Genomic DNA, 19927 nt, shown 5'->3' with positions numbered 1-19927 from the left:
AAATCTGTACGCAGGTCAAGACACAACAGTTAGAACTGGACATGGAACAACAGACTGATTGCAAATCAGGAAAGGAGTATATCAAGGCTGTACATATATTGTCACCCTGCTTATTTAACTTATATGCAGAGTACATCATCAGAAATGCTGGGCTGGATGAAGCACAAGCTGGAATCGAGATTGCCAGGAGAAATATCAATAACCTCAGATATGCAGGTGACACCACCCTTATGGCAGAAAGTGAAGAAGAACCAAAGAGCTTCTTGATGAAAGTGAAAGAGGAGAGTGAAAAAGTTGGCTTAAAACTCAACATTCAGAAAACTAATATCATAGCATCTGGTCCCATCACTACATGGCAAATAGATGGGGAAACAGTGGAAACAGTGACAGACTTTATTTTGGGGGGCTCCAAAGTCACTGCAGATAGTGACTGCATCCATGAAATTAAAAGACACTTACTCCTTGGAAGAAAAGCTATGACCAACCTAGACAGCATATTAAAAGCCAGAGACATCACTTTACCAACAAAGGTCCGTCTAGTCAAGGTTATGGTTTTTCAAGTAGTCATGTTATGGATGTGAGAGTCGGACTATAAAGAAAGCTGAGCACCAAAGAATGGATGCTTTTGAACTGTGATGTTGGAGAAGACTCTTGAGAGTCCCTTGGACTGCAAGAAGATCCAACCAGTCCATCCTAAAGGAAATCAGTCCTGGAGATTCATTGGAAGGACTGATGCTGAAGCTGAAACTCCAGTACTGCAGCCACCTGATGCAAAGAACTGACTCATTGGAAGAGACCCTGATGCTGGGAAAGATTGAAGGTGGGAGGAGAAGGGGCGACAGAGGATGAGATGGCTGGATGGCATCACCGACAGAATGAACGTGAGTTTGAGTAAACTCCAGGGTTTGGTGATGGACAGGGAGGCCTGGCGTGCTGCATCCATGGGGTTGCAAAGAGTCGGACACGACTGAATGACTGAACTAAACTGAAACAAGTGATGGTCAAGAGGAGAGTGAGCTAAGAGGCGGATCTCGGCTTTAGGGCCCTCCAGCAACCTGGCTTCAGGCCAGCAGGTGAGCTGGGGTCTCAGGAAAGAGGCTTGTGCTGTTTCCTGCAGGGCTCCAGAGCCTGGTCAAGCTGCCCACTGGCTGGGCCTAGGCCTTGAGGCAGCATATATCTCTCCCCATCCCCACCTCTGTGTCCTCACGGCAGCTGAGTCTGCATGAGAGGTGGTCTGTAGGACCTGCCCCTCAACCTCGCCACTTGGGAGGCCTGAGGAGCCTGAGGGTCGGCTGGGTCCTGGCTCCCTCAGCGATGACACTGGATAGGGTCTGGGGATCTGGTCCTGAGGGAGCTGCCAGCTGAGATCTGCCTCCTCAGCCACACCGGAAACTGGCCCTTTCTTGTCAGAACAGAGACTAACCCTTGTTTGGTGGAGATTCACAGCAACACGGCTACCTGACCGTGATCTGACCTCAAGAACAAAGGCTCTGACACCAAGACGTTTGCAACAGTTCATCCCGCCCCGCCCTCCCCTTTCCGAGAAAAGGGCTTTGCTGAGAGCTTTGGGAGAACTGGGGGTTTTCAAGGCATGAGACACCCCGTCGCCTTGAGGGGCCCTCAGCACACCTTTCTCTGCTCCAAACTGTGATGTTTCCATGTTGTTTGGCTTCCCTGTGCGCATGGGGTTGGTTTCAGTCATATGGTTTCCGGAGCTGAGACTCCGGATCAGAAACTGAAGCACCTCACAGGCCTCTCTCTCGCCGGCGCTTCAGTTCTGGGTGTAACTGTGCGCCTCTCACTGACATTTCTGGGGCATTGGGGGTGCAACCTTCACCCCCAACTGCAGGACATTGGAGCTACTGAGATTCCTTTGAAAACCACTGTCCACAGGCTTTGGAAACCCACCTCCCTTGACTTTTCGCAGGGCCTGTCTGCTTGCAGGGATGTGGGAGGCATCTCTGCTTCCCGACCTTGGGCTTCTAGGTGAGTCTAGCTCCAAATGCTTCTAGAAGTTTCTCCCCTGTGCCCTCTTCTCCTTTCCCAATACTGCCCGAGGAACCAAGCTCTCCAGCACCTAGGACTTCCCTCCCCCTTTTCTGTAAGGTTTCTGTTATGTGCTAAATGTCTGGCTCACCCATTTATAACAATCTTTCTATCAGGCAGTCTTCCTCCTGGTGACCCATCCTCCCTGAGGAGCCTGCAATGTGGGCAGCCCCTTTTTGGCCTGTCGGGACCTGCTGCAAGTCTAATACATAGACTTGTGGGATTTTTTTTTTTTTTTTTTAAGATATTAAAGCAAAAAAAAAAAAAGATATTAAGGCATAATTCAGTGAAATTTATTCTAAGGGGATGTTTTTACTTTTGTACTTTTTCTGTTGCTCAGTTGCTAAGTTCTGTCTGACTCTTTGCGACTCCATGCACTGTAGCATGCCAGGCTTCCCAGTACTTCACTATCTTTCTTAGGTATCCATATTTTATCAGCTTACATTTGAATGCCTAAATTTGCCCTGAAAATATCACATAAAATTGTATATTTATGAATGAAAGAAAAGGAGATGTTTAGGGTAATGTTTAAAAATAATGATGCTAAATTCAGAGGTTCCAGCTGTTCCTACTGCAAGTTACTTCATTAGGCTTGTTTCTGTATTGTAATTTGGCTTAGAATACCTACCTCTTAGAGTCAATGAGTTAATAGGACAATATTGGAAAAGTCTTTAACCTGGCACCTGGATTATTTATTTAAGATTTAGAAATACTCTTATTATTTGTTGCTAATCAGTTGCTAAGCCACGTCCAACTCCTTGCAACCCCATGGACTACAACACACCAGGTTTCCTTGTCCTTCATTATCTCCTGGAGTTTAATGCAAACTTATGTTCATTGAGTTGGTGATGCCATCCAACCATCTCATTCTTTGTCACCCCCTTCTCTTCCTGCCCTCAGTCTTTCCCAGCATCAGGGTCTTTTCCAATGAATCGGTTCTTAGCATCAAGTGGCCAAAGTATTGGAGCTTCAGCTTCAGCATCAGTCCTTCCAATGAATATTCAGGGTTGATTTCCTTTAGGATTGACTATTTTGATCTCCTTGCTGTCCAAGGGACTTTTAAGAGTCTTTTCCAGTACCACAGTTAAAAGCATCAATTCTTCAATGCTCAGCCTTCTTTATGGTCCAGCTTTCACAACCCTACATGACTACTGGAAAAACTATAGCTTTGTGTATATGAACGTTTGTTGTCAGTGATGTCTCTGCTTTTTAATATGCTAAGTTCATCATAGTTTTTCTTCCAAGGAGCAAGTGTCTTAGTTTCGTGGTTGTAGTCACCATTCACAGTGATTTTGGAGACAAAGAAAATAAAATCTGTCATTGTTTCCTATTATTTAGGTAAATGAATATTCATAATTATCATTATTGCCAATTTTAATTTTCTTTTTAATTTTAATATTTTCTTTTAATTTTAATTAATATTAAAATTTTAGTATTTTTAGAATAACTAAATAGATTCAGCATATGAGGATACAGAAAGCTTAAGCAATTATTCAAGCCTCCTATTTCCATCTTAATTATGTGAAAACTTTAAGTGAAATATTTGAGCAAAAAAACATATTGCTGAAATTGGACCAACTTTGCCCACCAGAGCAGTCATAGTCACTGTATTTAATAACTGTGTGTGTGTGTGTGCTCAATCACTGAGTTGTGTCCGATTCTTTGCAACCCCAAGCACTGTAGCCCTCCAGGCTCCTCTGTCCATGGAATTTTCCAGGCAAGAATACTGGAATGGATTGCCATTTCCTACTCCAGGGGATCTTCCCAACCCAGGGATCAAACCCACATCTCTTGCAACTCCTGCATTGGCAAGCAGATTCTTTACCACTGCGCCTCCTGGGAAGCCCCATTTAATAACTGTAACTTACACAAAATCAGAGACTGGACCAGACCCAGACAGAGCCACTCTTTGGATCACTAAAGTATGAAAGAATATTCTCACTGACCTCCTGGGTACACCAAGTGGGATTAGGGGGAAAAAAATACAATTCATTTTGCAATCCCACAAAACTGTCTCCTTCATTCCTTATAGTTACATATTTTTTTAATATTTATTTATTTGGCTGCATCAGGTCTTAGATGTGGCATGCAGGATCTAGTTCCCTGAACCAGGAATCAAACCTGGGTCCCCTGCATTGAGAGCATGGAGTCTTAACCACTGGACTACCAGGGAAGTCCCATCCACATTTTAAATTTATGAAAGTTCCTCCATCTGTGTTTTTTTTTTTTAATGATTCTTCTCTGGTTTTCTTCATCATCTTCTGAAAGATTTACTTATATTTATTTACCTATCATTCTATGTTTTCTATAAAAAGCTTTTTTCGAAGAGGAAGAAAGGAAGTGAGGAAACGAAAATAAACAAAGTGGCAAAAACTCTATTAAAATGTTTTGCTGTATCCAGCCTTCAGCAGTTAGGTTATTTTTCAAATTTACATAAGGACTTATTATCATCCTGACTGCAATCATGTAGAAAATGAATGGGGTATAAAGTACATGAGGCTAATTTAATAAAACGAGCTTTCTTTTCTTGTGAAATCTTTGAAGAAAGGAATCATTAGACAGAGACTTGCCTTGTTTTCACCCAGGTCATGAGGCATGTCAACTTGGAGATGTGCCTTTGGCAAGAAGTCCTTAATTAGAAATTCCTCAAGAGCTGCTCCCAGTAGGTGCTTCCTAAGACAAAAAGATAAAATAACACAGCAAAAAAGCCCTTGCTAGGGATACAACATCCAGGCTGAGGTGAATGAAAGAAATAATTTGCCAACTGCAAAAAGAGCAAAGCTGTCATGATGGGATGCTGGATTTTGAACGAGAGTCTCTCCATCATATTAGTAGTAAGTATCATTTTTGTTATTCAGCTCTAAATATATACATTGCATACCTTGATTCTTCGGATAACTTGTATAGGAACACTAAGTAACGTGAAGTATTGCTCTGCTTAAAAGACTAAAACTTGTTAGAAAACATCCAGGAGATACACCTTGGTAAATCTTAATTTACTCTTGCAGAATCATGCAAATCATTATTTTTAAAGTCAAGTGGTTTTCATTTGCATCGGGTATAAATGTTTCTGTAAATTGAAGGAAGTGTTTGAATTAGGCTATGACATTGGAATTTTTCTAAAGTATTTTCTGAGTTGATTTTTAAGGATTTCCTCCTTGACATCATTGACTTAATACATTATAGCAATGTTGATTAGGAGGGTTCTGTACTTTTCATTAAATTCCTTAAAGTATACCCCTATGTGTTTCAAATCTTTTTTAATAAAGTTAACAATTTCTTATCATGATGATAACTGTTATGAAACTAACCTATAAGAAATAAGTAGATGGAATGATTCTGATTGATATTGAAAAGCTTTTCATTTCGCTTAAAAAAAAAAAAGACCCCAAGAACCCCAAGTGATTTTGAGAAGAAGGAAAGGTTGAAGGCAGTATTGATTGGCTCTTTTTTCCATTCTGCTCTAGCTCTCATGGCTGGGAGTGAATTTATATCTGTTTATTGACACATTCTATTGGTATGAAGAGGAAGAGTCTTTCCTTTATACGCGAGTTATTCTGGGTGTAAGTAGATTTGGGTACTATGCATTAATTATCATTTCAGAAAACAAAATGCATTCTATTCCCCCCAGTTTCCCTGTTTCACTGTATCTCTTTCTTACGTCTTTACATACTGACAGTCAACACTGGCTTGGGCTCGCGCATCTGCAGTCTGCCTGAATTTTAACTGCATGCTAATCCTATTCCCCGTCAGTCGAAACCTTATTTCATTCATGAGAGGGACAAGTACCGTAAGTACTAAGTTATTTGAAATAATTTCCGTTGTTATGATCTATTAATATAAGTGCTATTGAAAACAAAGATATACTTCACTACAAAATTCCCAATAATCCTGTTTAGATTGACATGTGCTTCTTTGTAGAGAGGACACAACAGCTAAAACTGAAAATCGGAAATTGGTACATTTGATTTGTGTTTTCCTTTTGCCATTGACACCTTACATGACATTGGACTCATTGCTCAACCTTCCCCTGATGCATCTGCTTCATCAGAAAAGAAAGGCTAATAAGATTGACCTGACTCATGAAGATGGAAGCATTAAAACAGCTTGAACTATTACCATTCCTGATTAAAAGGAAACAGATACGTAGATGAGTCAAATGCCACTAAAGAAACGTCTCTCTGAGTTTTCAGCCCAGGAAAACACAATTAGTGTACATAGATTTTAGTATGTAAATTTTAACCCCTAGCAGACACAATGGGGCATTTCCTAATTATGTAGATTTCACTGCATTGAGTGCTTACCTGTGTTTCCTGCCAAACAGAATAATGCACTGTACAGAAAAATGAGACCTTCAACAACCCTTCTAGACTTAATAATTTATCATATAATCATCTTCATAATTTTATGAATATTTAGATGTAGATGAATATAGAGCCTTTCTTTGTGTAATAAGGAATAATTTATAGACTACTTAAATCACATCACTGAGGATGATGGTTATCATCTTCATTTTCTAAATTAGCTGATGCATGATTATTAGCAGGTTTATTCTAGAGTTTTGACTTTTAGCCAGGGAGCTACTAACTCAATCACTTTTATTGAGTTGGAATTTCAGCAAAGCTAGTAATAACCATTTGATTTTGCCTGTTTGACTAATTAATGGCCACTAATTTTTTGTCCAGGTAGGCACACCTTTAGTAATTTAGAGGGAGAGCCTGAGTCTTGCTCTCTTAACTCTCATAACACTGTTATTGCTATGATTTTCCCTGAATAAGACTTTCTAATTTTTGTTACTCTAGTGCTTCAGAGGACCATGGAGGAGGCAATTAGACAAAAATCTCAAATTCCACAAACTGGTTGCCTATGGGATAGTCATTAATGCAAGTAAGTGCTTATTATTAATTGTCTGATTAATTTTATAATACCACACGTTCACTTAATAGTTTTGTTTATTTCCTCCCTGCCAAAGACTCACCCTTAGGTGAAAGAAATCTTTGTCTTCCATCTGACCATACAAACCTTATACAAATGGATTTTTAAATTTCTAATTTACATTCATGCCTTCTCTTCTTTACCAAGCCTTCAATTTGTCAAGGAAAAGTTTATGAAACTTCATCTTCATTTCTGAATAATTAAGCTTGTTGATAATACCGTGGTAAAGACCCACTTGAAAAATAAGCACTTTGTTGTTCAATATAATTCACATCAGAAATAAAATTGACCTATACTCAAAATCCCATTCAGTCATGGGAAAATGACTATCAAGTGGTATCATGGGCAATAAAAAGAAGAAAAGCAAGATCATGTGAACGAGGTTTTGAATAGTATTGAGCTAGTGGATATAAAAGGATCTTGAAAAGATCTGAAGCTTTATAGGCATATAAATTGTTATCACCATTTCTTGAATTAGAAAACAAGAGAGTTCAAGATAAAAGCACTAGAAATTAGCATCCAAGGTCAAGGTTAAACTCTGATGAGACAGAAACGAAGAGGGGCAACAACCAACTGGCTTGTGGTTTTGTTGGACAACAAAGACATTGAAATAAAAGGCTATCTGAACAATAAAGAGTTATGATTCAGGACTGTTTTCCTCAAACTAATTTAACTATAAAATGTTTTTCTCTTTTGTTTTTATCCTCTCATGCATAAAAAAAATAGCAGAGTAAAAAGAACATTCAAAACAAATATAGATTTAATTAAGCAACAAGACATGACAGACGGTGCCCCAGTGCCAATTAGCACAACTTTGGGTGTGTGCTGAGACAAGTGGGGAGAGCTCCCTACTGGCTGTCTTCAAAGCCAGATTAAGCCAACCCAGGAAGTGTTTGGAAAAGTCCTTCAGTGTTTGTTAAGAATTAAGGGTAAAACTACAGCATGTCCCAGAGAAAACCAGAGAAAGTTTGGAGGACAAAGAGCAGGGCTAATTCATCTTTGTGTTCCAAGGCCTGCATTGGTGCAGAGTATATGTAGATGCCAATAATCTTTGATGAATGAGTAAACGCAGGAAGGAATGAAGACTCAGGGAAGCAGATTTAAGCTCAGAAATGGAAGCCTTTGCCAGACCTTGAAAAAAATCTGAAATTAGAATAAGGGCCCCCTGAGAGGGCTGAGTTCCCTGTGGGGGGAGCTGTTCTAGTGGAATCCAGATTGCATCTTGGAAAGTGCTTCAGAGAAGGAATTCAAGGAAACTCTAGGCTTCCTTTAAAACCTGAGAACCTTTAATTCTGTTTTAAAGGAGGAGATAAAACACACTACAATGGCAGGAAGAATGCTCACTCTGCAATAGCTTTAAGGCAGAATTGGACTCTAAGAGAAAGTTATAAAGATATTATAGAGAGAAGGAACAAAAAAACCCCAGAGCATCAAAACATGTCAGAAAAGGAATCAAAGAATAAAGGAAAATATGTGTTATGCAATGATTTTTTCTCCTTAAACCTTTGGGTATGTATATTTCTTCATGCAGAATCATATATCAATAGTATATATATATATATATATATATATATATCAGTGATGCATGTTGAATATCTGCCTCCCGTGCCCAAGATACCATGATAGGAACTATATATAACCTCCTGAAACTGGTACAGTCAGTAATGGTTTCAGGACGGAGCATAATTCACAGGGACAGCAGTTGACTAGAATCAGATGACCAAGTTCTTTTATACGCCTGCTACTGATGGGTTGTGTGATCTCAGATAAGTTCCTTATGTCCTACTCTGTGGAATTAAAAAAAAAAAGCAATCAGTAATGCACTCTATCCATTCTTATGAGATGTGCAGACTAGCTGCCAGGAGTGGACCTCTTGGAAACCTACAGACTTCAGGTCATTTACTGCTGCTATTGCGAAGAGAATCAGCTTGGTGGGCAGGCTCCCATCACCACACCCCCTTGCTTTTTCCTCGCTACTGGTGGTCCCTGAGCAGGCTGTGCATTTGCCCTTGCTATTCCGTCTGTCTGAAATGCTTGCCCTCTCCTTCTTCACTGGATAAATGGTCACCACATCCAGGGCTCCGGGCTTAGCCAGCTTCCCCCTGAGCTACCAGATCTGGGCTATTAGGCTTCTTTATCTCTGGGCCCTAGCCACCCCTCCTACCACACAGTACAATTTCTCAGACTCCGATCACCTTAAAACGTGAGACTGTGCCTTATGCCTCTTCCCTCTCCCGGTCCCCGCACATAATAGGTCCTCAACAAATCTGGTCTAACCTTAGGATGCGTAGGAAAGTTAACCAGCAGGAAGAAAGAGATCAAGGGATTTCTTGGGACAAGGTGCTCTGTAAGCGTTCAGGAGTTGCCAGGGAACCGGGAGCGTTTTGGGGGTGGACGAAAGATAGAGTGTGGGCAGCGAAGAGACTCAAACTGATGCCAGTCATCCAAGATAATCAATTCACATTCTGCTCTGACAAGACAAAGCAGGATGCCCGTTCTCCCGCTTTCCCTCACAAATCCCTGGAGAGAATCAAGTCTTCTCCCCGGCCCTCTTCTCCTTGAATCCCCACTGTTTGCCAGGCTCCCAAACGTCTCCCGGGGCAGGGTCTGACGGCTTTTAAGAGCAGAGGCTCCTCGTCTCCCACCGCCATGGCAACCAGCAGCCCTGCTGTTGTTTCCACTCCAGGCAGAGGCAGGAGGGTGGAGAGAGAGCGCTCTGCTTCTCCCAAACCCTGACAAAGCAATTATTACATTTCACATTGACGAAGAAACGCGGCTGGCAACTGTGCTTTTAGGGGGAGAAAAATGCTAAGCCCTGGTTTCATAGATGTACCTTTGCTTTTCACATTTTGTCCTTCTGGTAGATTCACTCGGGAGCTGCTGAAAATGTCCCCGTGCTTGCTTTATTAGCATCGCCCATTATGCTGCTTTTCAAATAGCCGACCGGCTTAATAGAGGTGTGTAACCTTGGAAGAAGTGCATCCACGTCGAAGTTTGCGTGCCAGACTCTAATTTCTCATCCGTTCCCCTATAAGTTGAACTGCAGGCTTTAATTGGTCAAATCATTAAAGGAGGTAATTAGAGACTGGTGAAAGTAGGCTGGGGAGGAGGAGGGAAGAGGCAAACAATGGTATCTATAATCAAGGGCATCACCGAAAATGCAGTGACAGGAACTCTTCTTTTGGCTTCCTGCCTCCCTGCTTGCTTGCCTACGATAAGAGCTGCTGGAGCCTTCTTCAACCACTAATAAATCATTTTCAGAGCCCCATTTTCCCTGGTATAAAAATCATAGTTTTGCAGCCTCTCTGTTCTTGTTAATGCAGATCTTTCTGGACTCTGGCCCACAGGAGACATTGAAGACCCTTCCAATTGAATAGTAGTGCTTTAAGCCCGAGCTTCCTTCCAGGGGGCTGTGAATGGTGACCCAGGCAGCTCTGTCTGCCCCTGCAGTTGGCATCTGCTAGGTTCCAGGGGTGGATAATGACCCACGGGCACCTCCTGATTAGTTTGTAAACCTCAAGAAACACAATAGAGACAGGTTGAGAGAAGTGACCTCAGAATCAGGATGCTGAGAAAAAATGATTTGGAGGCCCCACCACAGAGATCAATCCCAGAGGCCCAAACGTTTTCAGACCTGATCCCAAAGGGATGGCTACTGATCTAGTTCTGCTTGAGGCATGTAGAGTTCCAAGGAGGCGTCTCCCCAGTCCTGCCTCACACAATTTAATGTGATTTTCAAATGATTGGCATGCACAGTATGCCAGAGAATATGTGTATTCTTGCAGAAACAAGACCACAAATTTAAAAGTTTGGGGCCAAATTCTGGCTGCAAGAAACACAGCCAGAATTTGTCCCTGGGTCCTTCTTTCTAAAGGCTGCTTAATTAGGAGGTGACTAACTCCAAAATGACTGTTATCACTGACAGGCAGGCAGAAAGATAGCATAGAACTGACCACACTTCCAAGATTCTCCCTCAATTATGCTCCCTTTGATCTCCTGAAAAAGAAAAGGAAGGAAAGAAGGGAGGAAAAGGAACTTTCTCAAGGCAACTGGGTCTAATTGTAGCCTTTATGAATTTTTTTTATTCACTCTTCAATAAAAGCTCCTTATTTGAACTCCAAAGTTCACACACCAATTAAATGTGCATTTGTAGTATGTCCAAGATTGCAGCTCTCTTTTAACTGTAAAAAATATTTTGGTAAGAAAAAATAGTGGAAAGACTGAGCCATAGCATTTTTTTAACATGGGTTCTGGAAATGTGTACCTTGGGATCTTCCAAGCGATCGGTAGAAGGTCCCCTGAGACACCATGAGGAGAGAACCTGTGTAGCTGGTGACACTGGATTTGCCATAAGACTGAAGAAGCTTCTTTAAGACAGTGTTGATTTTGAAAATGTTTTAAAACGTTAAATTTCATGTTTGCTCTCATATTGGACTGCAGCTCCCTTTCAGATGACAACTGTTCCCAGTTAACTTCAAATGGAGACATAGGAGCCAGACAGCTGGAAGGGAGCCTAGATATCATGGTTTAGTTCAACCCACCCCTTTTACAGATGAGAAAACAGGGACTAAAAGAAGTTAAGTAACTGAGACATATCCTCCAGTTTTCTTTCTCCCACATGCTCATACCAAATCGAGTAACATGATTTTGATGACTAAGAGAGAAAAAATAAAATCCTGTCACTATTTTATCATATACGTGAAACAACTGTCACTGTGAACATAGATAGCACAGCTATTCATATTAAAATAACTAAAACATATAAGTGGAAGAATAGAAAATATAATGTCTTTAAAAGAACAAAAGCCATCTCTCCCCTGATATCTATCAAGTTCCAGCAACCCTGGATTTGGTAGCTGGAATACCTTTGGTTCCAAGCCAAGATTGCAATAAAATCAGGGTACAACCTAAGAGAAAATGGATTCCCAGGTGGCTCAGTGGTAAAGGATCCACTTGCCAATGCAGGTGATACATGAGATGCAGGTTCAATCCTTGGGTCAGGAAGATCCCCTGGAGAAATTGCAACCGGCTCCAGAATTCTGGCCTGGAAAATTCCATGGACAGAAGAGCCTGGCGGGCTACAGTCCTTGGGGTCACAAAGAGTCAGCCATGACTGGGGAACTGAGCGTGCACACGGGCAGCACTGCTCCTGTGCTGGGCTCAGTCGTATCTGACATGTTGTGACTACGTGTACTCTAGCCCCCAGGCTACTCTGTCCATGGTATATTCCAGGCAAAAACACTGGAGTGGCTTGCCATTTCCTTCTCCAGGGTTCAAGCCCGTGTCTCTTGCATTTCCCGCATTGGCAGATAGATTCTTTACCACTGTACCACCTGAAAAGAAAATAACATGGAGGTAGCTGGGGAAATGAAACATTTAAGATATGAATTTTAAAGTACATAGAAGAAAATGGAAGGAATAGCTTTCAATATATTCCCTGAAGAGCTACCTTGTGAAAAGCATCTTGGGTTTTCATACTCTACCTCGTTAGTTTCCTCAGATTTGTTATGAGAAACCTGGCAATAGGAATAGATGAAGAGCTCAATATCTTTGCTCATGGAATAAATGTACTTAAATTTAGAAAAAAAAATAAATTTAGTTCATCAGTGCCAAATGCTCATGTGGAAATCAACCTAATAGAAAGTAGATTGTGACCAACAGCTCATTACATGGGAGAAAGAAGCTATAGAACGTAGACTATAAAAGACCTAGACTTTATCCTGTGTTCCTTTTCTGACCATCACATGTAGGTTATGTAATGGTAAATACATCACTTAATTTGGGGCTTGAAGCTCAGTGTCTATTTCTGTAAAATGGGAATAACTCCTCTCTCTCTGGTCTGCTTTAGTCCACAGAGGGAGAATTGAAGGAGGTATGAGCAGAGGCGTGTGGGTGAAGGGATAAAATGCAGATAGAGGATTTATACCCACCTACAAAGAGGACTCCAAAGATAATGATCAGTCATCAGTCTTAGGAGCTCTTTGACTCTAGATTAAAGACACCAAGTGAGCTATTCAAAGAGTCTAGCTAAGCCCTTAGGAGAAATTCATCTTCAGTAAAGTATAGTGATTATTGATTAGAGAAAAGAAGCAATATAACTTAAAGGTCAAAAGATTGGGCTCTGGCATAGGCAAACAGAGTTTTATCCTACCTTTTCCATCAATGAACTACAGGCCTCTTAATTTATTAAACACTGATCTGTAAAATGGGAATAAGACTAATATTTGAGGATTACGTGAAATCATATGCCTAAAGAATTTGTAACAGCATTTGGAGTATATAATAATATATATTAATGATATAATATATAATATATAATATTATATATAACATATTATATATAAAATATAATAATAAGTATTCAATGTATGTTAGCTAAGAAAAACATTACTTGTTTTTCAAAACTTTAAGACCATTGTCAGAAAACAGCTATTAGAAAATACTAGACAATGTTTATGTTGAACTAAGAAAACAGTTTCCTTTTTATATACAGCATATTGCAAGAGACTGCTGCTGGGTAAGCTTTTCTAGCTCCATGGATGCTGGGACCAAACAAGACAGCCCCTTCAGAGGCATGGCCATATATATTGACAAATAGAACATATGAGGAAAGACACTACCTCTTTGGTGCTCACCTCACTAAATCCATAAAGAGATAGTTAACATCATAGACTCAGAAACACTGTCTCGTTCTTTGCATTCTTAAGTAAAAGCTTCAACCAAAAGTATATTTGAATTGATTTCCGACTTAAAGGCTGTAGAAAAATGTGCAAAAATACATATTAGCAGAGAAAATGCTACTCTAACAATGCTGCACATAGACTGTCGCTCTGGACTTTCTCCCGTTCTGTAATCTCACTCTGCACATCATTGCTAAGGACATGCACGCTCAGTCGCTTCAGTCATGTCTGACTTTGTTACTCCATGGACTGTAGCCTGCCAGGCTCCTCTGTCCATGGGATTCTGCAGGCAAGAATACTGGAGTGGGTTGCCATTCCCTCCTCCAGGGGATCTTCCTAACCCAGGGACTGAACCCGAGTCTCCTGCATCTCCCCTATTAGCAGGCATATTCTTTACCACTGAGCTAGCAGGGAAGCCCTGACTAAATTCAGGCTGATGCTAAGCATGTGCCAGGTGTTGAGATTTCAAGATGATCCAGTCTTGAGGGGTCAAAATCCATCAAGAAATGCAGGTAAAAATAATCAGAACCATAATATCTGGAAAATGTCATCAAGGCATCATCCATGCCTGCGGAACTGAAGAATGCTTGAGAAAACAACTTTTGAATTGGGTCTTAAAACAGGAGGATTGCTTTGCAGGGCATAAAAGGGAATGGCTCTGTTAAATGGAACTCGGGTGACAGAGAGAAGAGGACAATTAGGAGGTGATGTATTTAAATATATTTCTAAATTTATCTGCTACTAGAACCAAATGCCACCGACATTCACAAAACTCCTGCTGTTTCCTTTTCCCTCACTCCACACACCCACTCCAGTATTCTTGCCTGGGAAATTCCATAGAAAGAAGAGCCGGGTGGGCTACAGTCCATGGGGTCACAAAGAGTCAGACACGACTGAGCTACTAAACAACAACCACACCTCAACTCACAGTGTACAACCATGGTTGACCCCAGAATTCACCCACACTATAGAGACTTATAATAGTAGAAACCTCTGCAGCTTTTCACTGTGGATGCAGGGGGGAAAAAAAAAAGAAGATGTCAGCTGGGAAATTACCTATCCTCTGGGTAATGAGTTCTCATTTCACACTTGAATCTGATCTCAATGGCGAGTATCATCTGGCCACCCAGCAGGGCTCCCATTGGCAGGAAGAGCCTCAGGATGTTCTTGTCTGAATGTTGTGGCTGCTGGCATCCCCATAGATTTCAGAAGACAAGAAAGTAGCACTGGGTATAGACTCCTTAGGCCAGATGATGCTGTGATCTGAGCTTGTTCTCTTCACTTGGAATTTAGACATCACCAACTCCCAGAATTAGAAAACTGAATTTTCTTCTTAAGAATATACTGAGAGATTTAGTTTCATAAATACTTATTTTGGTCCACTGGGAATAACATATGTAAGTATATGTGTGTATGTGTACATATATGTATATGTATATATATTCACTAGTATGTATAAAGTAAGAATAAAAAATATAATGTCTGAAAGAGAACAAAAACACTGTCTCTTCTGGTATCTATATCATATGTCATATGCATATATATATATAAGTGTGTTTGATGTACAGTATTCTAGAAAAATACTTTCTGATTTCTTGGGAAAGAAGAGATGTGTGTGTATGTGTATCTTATATATATGTATAGGGTAGAATATATATATATAATTGGCTTGTGTATCATAATATCTATTCTATGTCCAGAATGATTATACATTTATAATTAAATTATGGTGAATTGAAATTTACTTTATGTCTTAATATAGTTAAAATGAATATGGTGATGGGTTGCACAGCCAAATTAAAAAAAAAAATGAATGTGCTGAATCATACAGTATCTTCAAAAGTATTCAGTTCATTTCATTCAAGACACTAGGAAAGATGCACAAATCACTCTTCCTTGGAGGTTACAAAAACCAGAACAGAGAAACTTGACCAGAGAGACATTGAGTTTTTGAGTAACTACAAAGGGAGAAACTAACGTGGTGCCTGTTCTGTGTTGTCCCCTACCCATGAGTGAATGAAGTCGCTCAGTCGTGTCCGACTCTGCAACCCCATGGACTGTAGCCCAGCAGGCTCCTCTGTCCATGGAATTTCCCAGGCAAGGGGTACTAGAGTGGGTTGCCATCTCCTTCTCCAGGGGACCTTCCCAACCCAGGGATTGAATCCAGGTCTCCTGCATTGCAGCCAGACGCTTTGCCGTCTGAGCCGCCAGGGGAGTAACCACAAAGGAAGAAATTAACAAGGCGCCTGTTCCGTGTTGTCCCCCACCCGTAGCCATCCACATCGTGGCGCATTTGTTTAATCTGGAGCATTACCACTGGAGCCAGTCGCCAGAGGCAGAGGGACTTGTGGCTGCACTTTCCAAACTCGGTGACACCCCAAACGAGACCTACCTCAACCCCATCCGGACCTTCCACACAGTGAGCTCTTCTTGCATGTCACATCGTTTCTCATCCCCTAAATCCTTCCTTTTATGATACCTTTATAAGGAATCTTTTATTTCAAAAGCTTCTGATAATAATTTTTTAAAAGCTAGGGAGCTGGTTTCTGCCAAATGCTGACATCAATTTCACCTTTTAAAAGAAGTCCTTTTCTTCTGCCATCATCGTTGCTAAGAGGTTATGAGCAAGAAAAATTGATGCCACTTAATTAGTTTATAGCCAAAAGAAATAAATAAATACACCTAAACAAGGAATGAAATAACCTATTAAAACTTTAACCTTTAAGTTTTTCAAGTAGCTCATGATTAGATATTTTTTACCAACATTAGAATCATAAAGAATGTGAAGCACCATCTAAATTAAGGGATGATGAATTGGATGTCTTTATTGTCAGTTTGCAAATTGTTTTCTGGATTGCTTTTCCTGTGTCATTTTTGGCACACAAATGACTAGCTAGTTTGCCAAATCTGATGCTGGACAGAGCAGCTAATTCCATAATGAGACCTGCATGGCCAGTGACATCATTAATGCTAATTAGTTGTGTGCACATGTAAGAAAACCCAATGTGTTGCCACAGAAATCTGCCTGAAAAGACATTTCTCTCCTTTAATTCATCCCCTACCTCTGTTTTCCTCGTTGATCTAAACTTTTGCAGTGTACTACCTACCATATTGCAAAAAGTATCCTGCATGTTGACCAAGATCAAAAATCTGTATTGCCCAAGAAGAGCCTAACACAATACTCTCCAAAATGGAAATTCCTCCAATACTGTCTGGGCCATCTCTTTAAGTGACCCTTTTGCCCATTTAGCCTTACTTGAAGAAGCAATATTCAAAGTCTCTTTCTGGGGAAATTCTTCCATGTCACGTCTTCTAATTATCCTAGAGTGATTTTGAAAATCAGGCCATTGATCTAGTAGAGCTACATTTTCTTAGCTGGCAATAATTAGAAGCTACAGAGGCCCTAAGCCTGTGGGAATGGAATGCCTTTGGTGTACTTATTGGAGCTGCAGGATTTATCTGGGCACCTACTGGGGTTAACTTTGTCCCCCATTAAGGCTCTGGGAACTCTGCTGTTATACATACCCAAGAATAAATTTCTTTTGAAGAGACTACAATAAATTGTGTTTATTACAAATACTTTTAAAGTAATTTGAAGTAAATTAAAAATGATTAAGCTACTCCCCATATGGCTATTTCAAAATTTTAAAGGCGATATACAATGTAAGTACTAATTAAGGTCAAGAAACCTTCTAATCTGGGATATTTAGAGAAAGATAGGTACCCATAAAACAACATGTACATTATAGAGCATTTCTAATAAGACACAGAGGAATTGTTTTAGATGATCCCTTGCAACTCAAACCAGTCTATGAATATGTCACAAGAAGAGGGAAGTGGGGATTTGCTTTAATAAGCAAAGAAGAATGATTTGAAATTAGCACACCATGTGATATCAATGGATTTCTAAAATGCCTGAGTACACTGGGAAAAAAAGTCTTTTAAATGTTTTAGACATAACCCTTTCAATTTTATTTCCACTGTTTGCTCTACAAAGAAAAAAATAAACAACAGAGAAGTCCCGGTTTAAGTTACCTCAAGATCTCAAAGCGGTCCAAATCAATGATATTTTACTGACAGAAAGTACAGTGTGCATTTATGGAGCTCATGGTTGTCTCAAAGATAGTAACACAGTGTGTGAATACTAATGACTTGACCAGAATATGGGAAACTCCCAATAAGGCAAAATGTTTTATGATTCATATTCTGAAAAGCTATTTAACCACCCTCTACACTAACAGGTCAGAATTCTGGCCTTGTGTCTATCTGATAAGAATAGCTGTATCTTTATTGATCACCTAGGATTTACAAAGCCGTATTCCAAGCCTCCTGAGGTGGCATGAAAGAAATGCAAGTCATGGTCCTTCCAATTAAAAATCGAGAGCAAGGAATAACTGCCAGGGGAACAGAATGTGCAGCTGCTTTATTAGGGATGCCCCTGAGGGACCTCTCCAGAAAAGTGTTTATTAATGTTAAGATGCAATTAAGCATGGTGAGTCTCATTTTTATTTTAAAAATTAAAAACTTGAAACTCAGGGTTTTTTGGCAGTATTGTATCTTAAAATGCATTTTCATATATTGTCCTAATTTCAATTCAACATCATCAACTTTGGCATGATGGCTGATTTATACAGATGGGAAAGAAAGTAGTTAACAGAATGGCATTGGACAAAATTTGAGCATAGTGAATTCCACCCTCAGGTGGCAGAGGAAAGGATAAGTCCCTTGTTAGAAGTGTATGGGGACCCTTTCCAAGGTTAATGTGCTTCTGACTAGCACATTTTGAATTACTCCAATTACTCCCTGTTTGGATTCTCAAATGTTGATCCTAAAATGGAAAAATGGAACTGAGACATTAATGTGATGGTGTTTGTTTCTTTTAGAACACAATCACTGAGTTGCTAACTACAATCGCAGGCACTACTGGCCTATTGATCTCTCTGGCTTTGATCTTGATGATGACCTCTTCCACCGAGTTCATCCGGCAGGTGTCCTATGAATTGTTCTGGTACACGCACCATGTTTTCATCATCTTCTTTATCGGTCTGGCTATCCACGGAGCAGGGTGAGTCCTTATGACACTCAGTGAGTCAGATTTTATCTCTGTGAATCTCAGAATAGTCTTAGAAAGTCTTTTGGATGGAGGAGCATGACATGCAGGACAGATGGACACAGAGAATGTATGAAAAAGCAAATTCACTGTGCCAAACATAGTGGATAAAAAAACAATATAGATGGTTAAGGACTTCATTTTCTCTAATTAATTCTGTTGGGGAATCTTGACAGGTATATGAGAATTTTAATGAATACTGGATAACAATAGATCTATATTTTATTTAGAATTTTTTCCACAATCCAATTTATATGGGAATCATAGGGAAATATATTTTTGATACTCAGATTTTACTTTTGCTGGACTAAAATTATCCACTAGAAAACCCAGTGTGGCAGAGGGGACAGAGTGTGAGATGACCAGCCTGATCTAGGTTGTGCCACTGGTCACCAGAGTGACCACTTGCAAGCCTTTTCAATTTTTTGAACCTCAGTTTCCCCATCTGGCATCTAGGATTCCTTTTTGCTCAAACATCCCATAAAATGCTGTTCTGGCATTCGACACCCACCTGATACTCTTAGTTCCTTCATCAGGAAACTAGAGTAGCAGCATCTGAAGTATAGGACCTTCAAAGATAATGTTTTTAATTCTTTAAATATTACCAAAATTGTGCAGGAGACAATGATCAGAACCATTCCCAAGAAAAATAAATGCAAAAAGGAAAGATGGCTGTCTGAGTAGCTGTACAAATAGCTGAGAAAAGAAGTGAAAGGCAAAGGAGAAAAGGAAAGATATACCCATATGAATGAAGAGTTCCAAAGAATAGCAAGGACAGATAAGAAAGCCTTCCTAAGTGAACAGTACAAAGAAATAGAGGAAAACAGTAGAATGGGAAAGACTAAAGATCTCTTCAAGAAAATTAGAGATACCAAGGGAACATTTCATGCAAAGACAGCACAATAAAGGACAGAAACTGTATGGACCTAACAGAAGAAGAATAGATTAAGAAGAGGTGGCAAGAATACATAGAACTATACAAAAAAGATCTTAATGACCTGGATAGCCATAATGGTGTGATCACTCAGCATCAGCCAAACATCCTGGAATGTAAAGTCAAGAGGGCGTTAGGAAACATCACCATGAACAAAGCTAGTGGAGGTGATGAAATTACACCTAAGCTATTTCAAATCCTAAAAGATGATGCTGCGAAAGT

At 40.1% G+C, this 19927-nt stretch overlaps 1 protein-coding gene across 1 annotated transcript in view; it reads left to right on the top strand.

Annotated features, from left to right (window-relative positions):
- The first annotated feature begins 4832 nt into the window (after positions 1–4832).
- The window catches only part of NOX3 (NADPH oxidase 3), a 65196-nt gene continuing 50101 nt past the window's right edge, over positions 4833–19927 (top strand). The window contains exons 1-6 of the mRNA XM_061130272.1: positions 4833–4880; positions 5514–5609; positions 5726–5836; positions 6849–6933; positions 15935–16080; positions 18545–18726. Of these exons, the coding sequence (XP_060986255.1) occupies positions 4833–4880; positions 5514–5609; positions 5726–5836; positions 6849–6933; positions 15935–16080; positions 18545–18726 (668 nt within the window). The remainder of the gene's footprint in view (positions 4881–5513; positions 5610–5725; positions 5837–6848; positions 6934–15934; positions 16081–18544; positions 18727–19927) is intronic.

The sequence above is a fragment of the Dama dama genome, chromosome 26, assembly GCF_033118175.1.
Source record: "Dama dama isolate Ldn47 chromosome 26, ASM3311817v1, whole genome shotgun sequence".
Lineage (NCBI taxonomy): Eukaryota > Metazoa > Chordata > Mammalia > Artiodactyla > Cervidae > Dama > Dama dama.
This window is presented reverse-complemented; position numbering and strand designations above follow the sequence as displayed.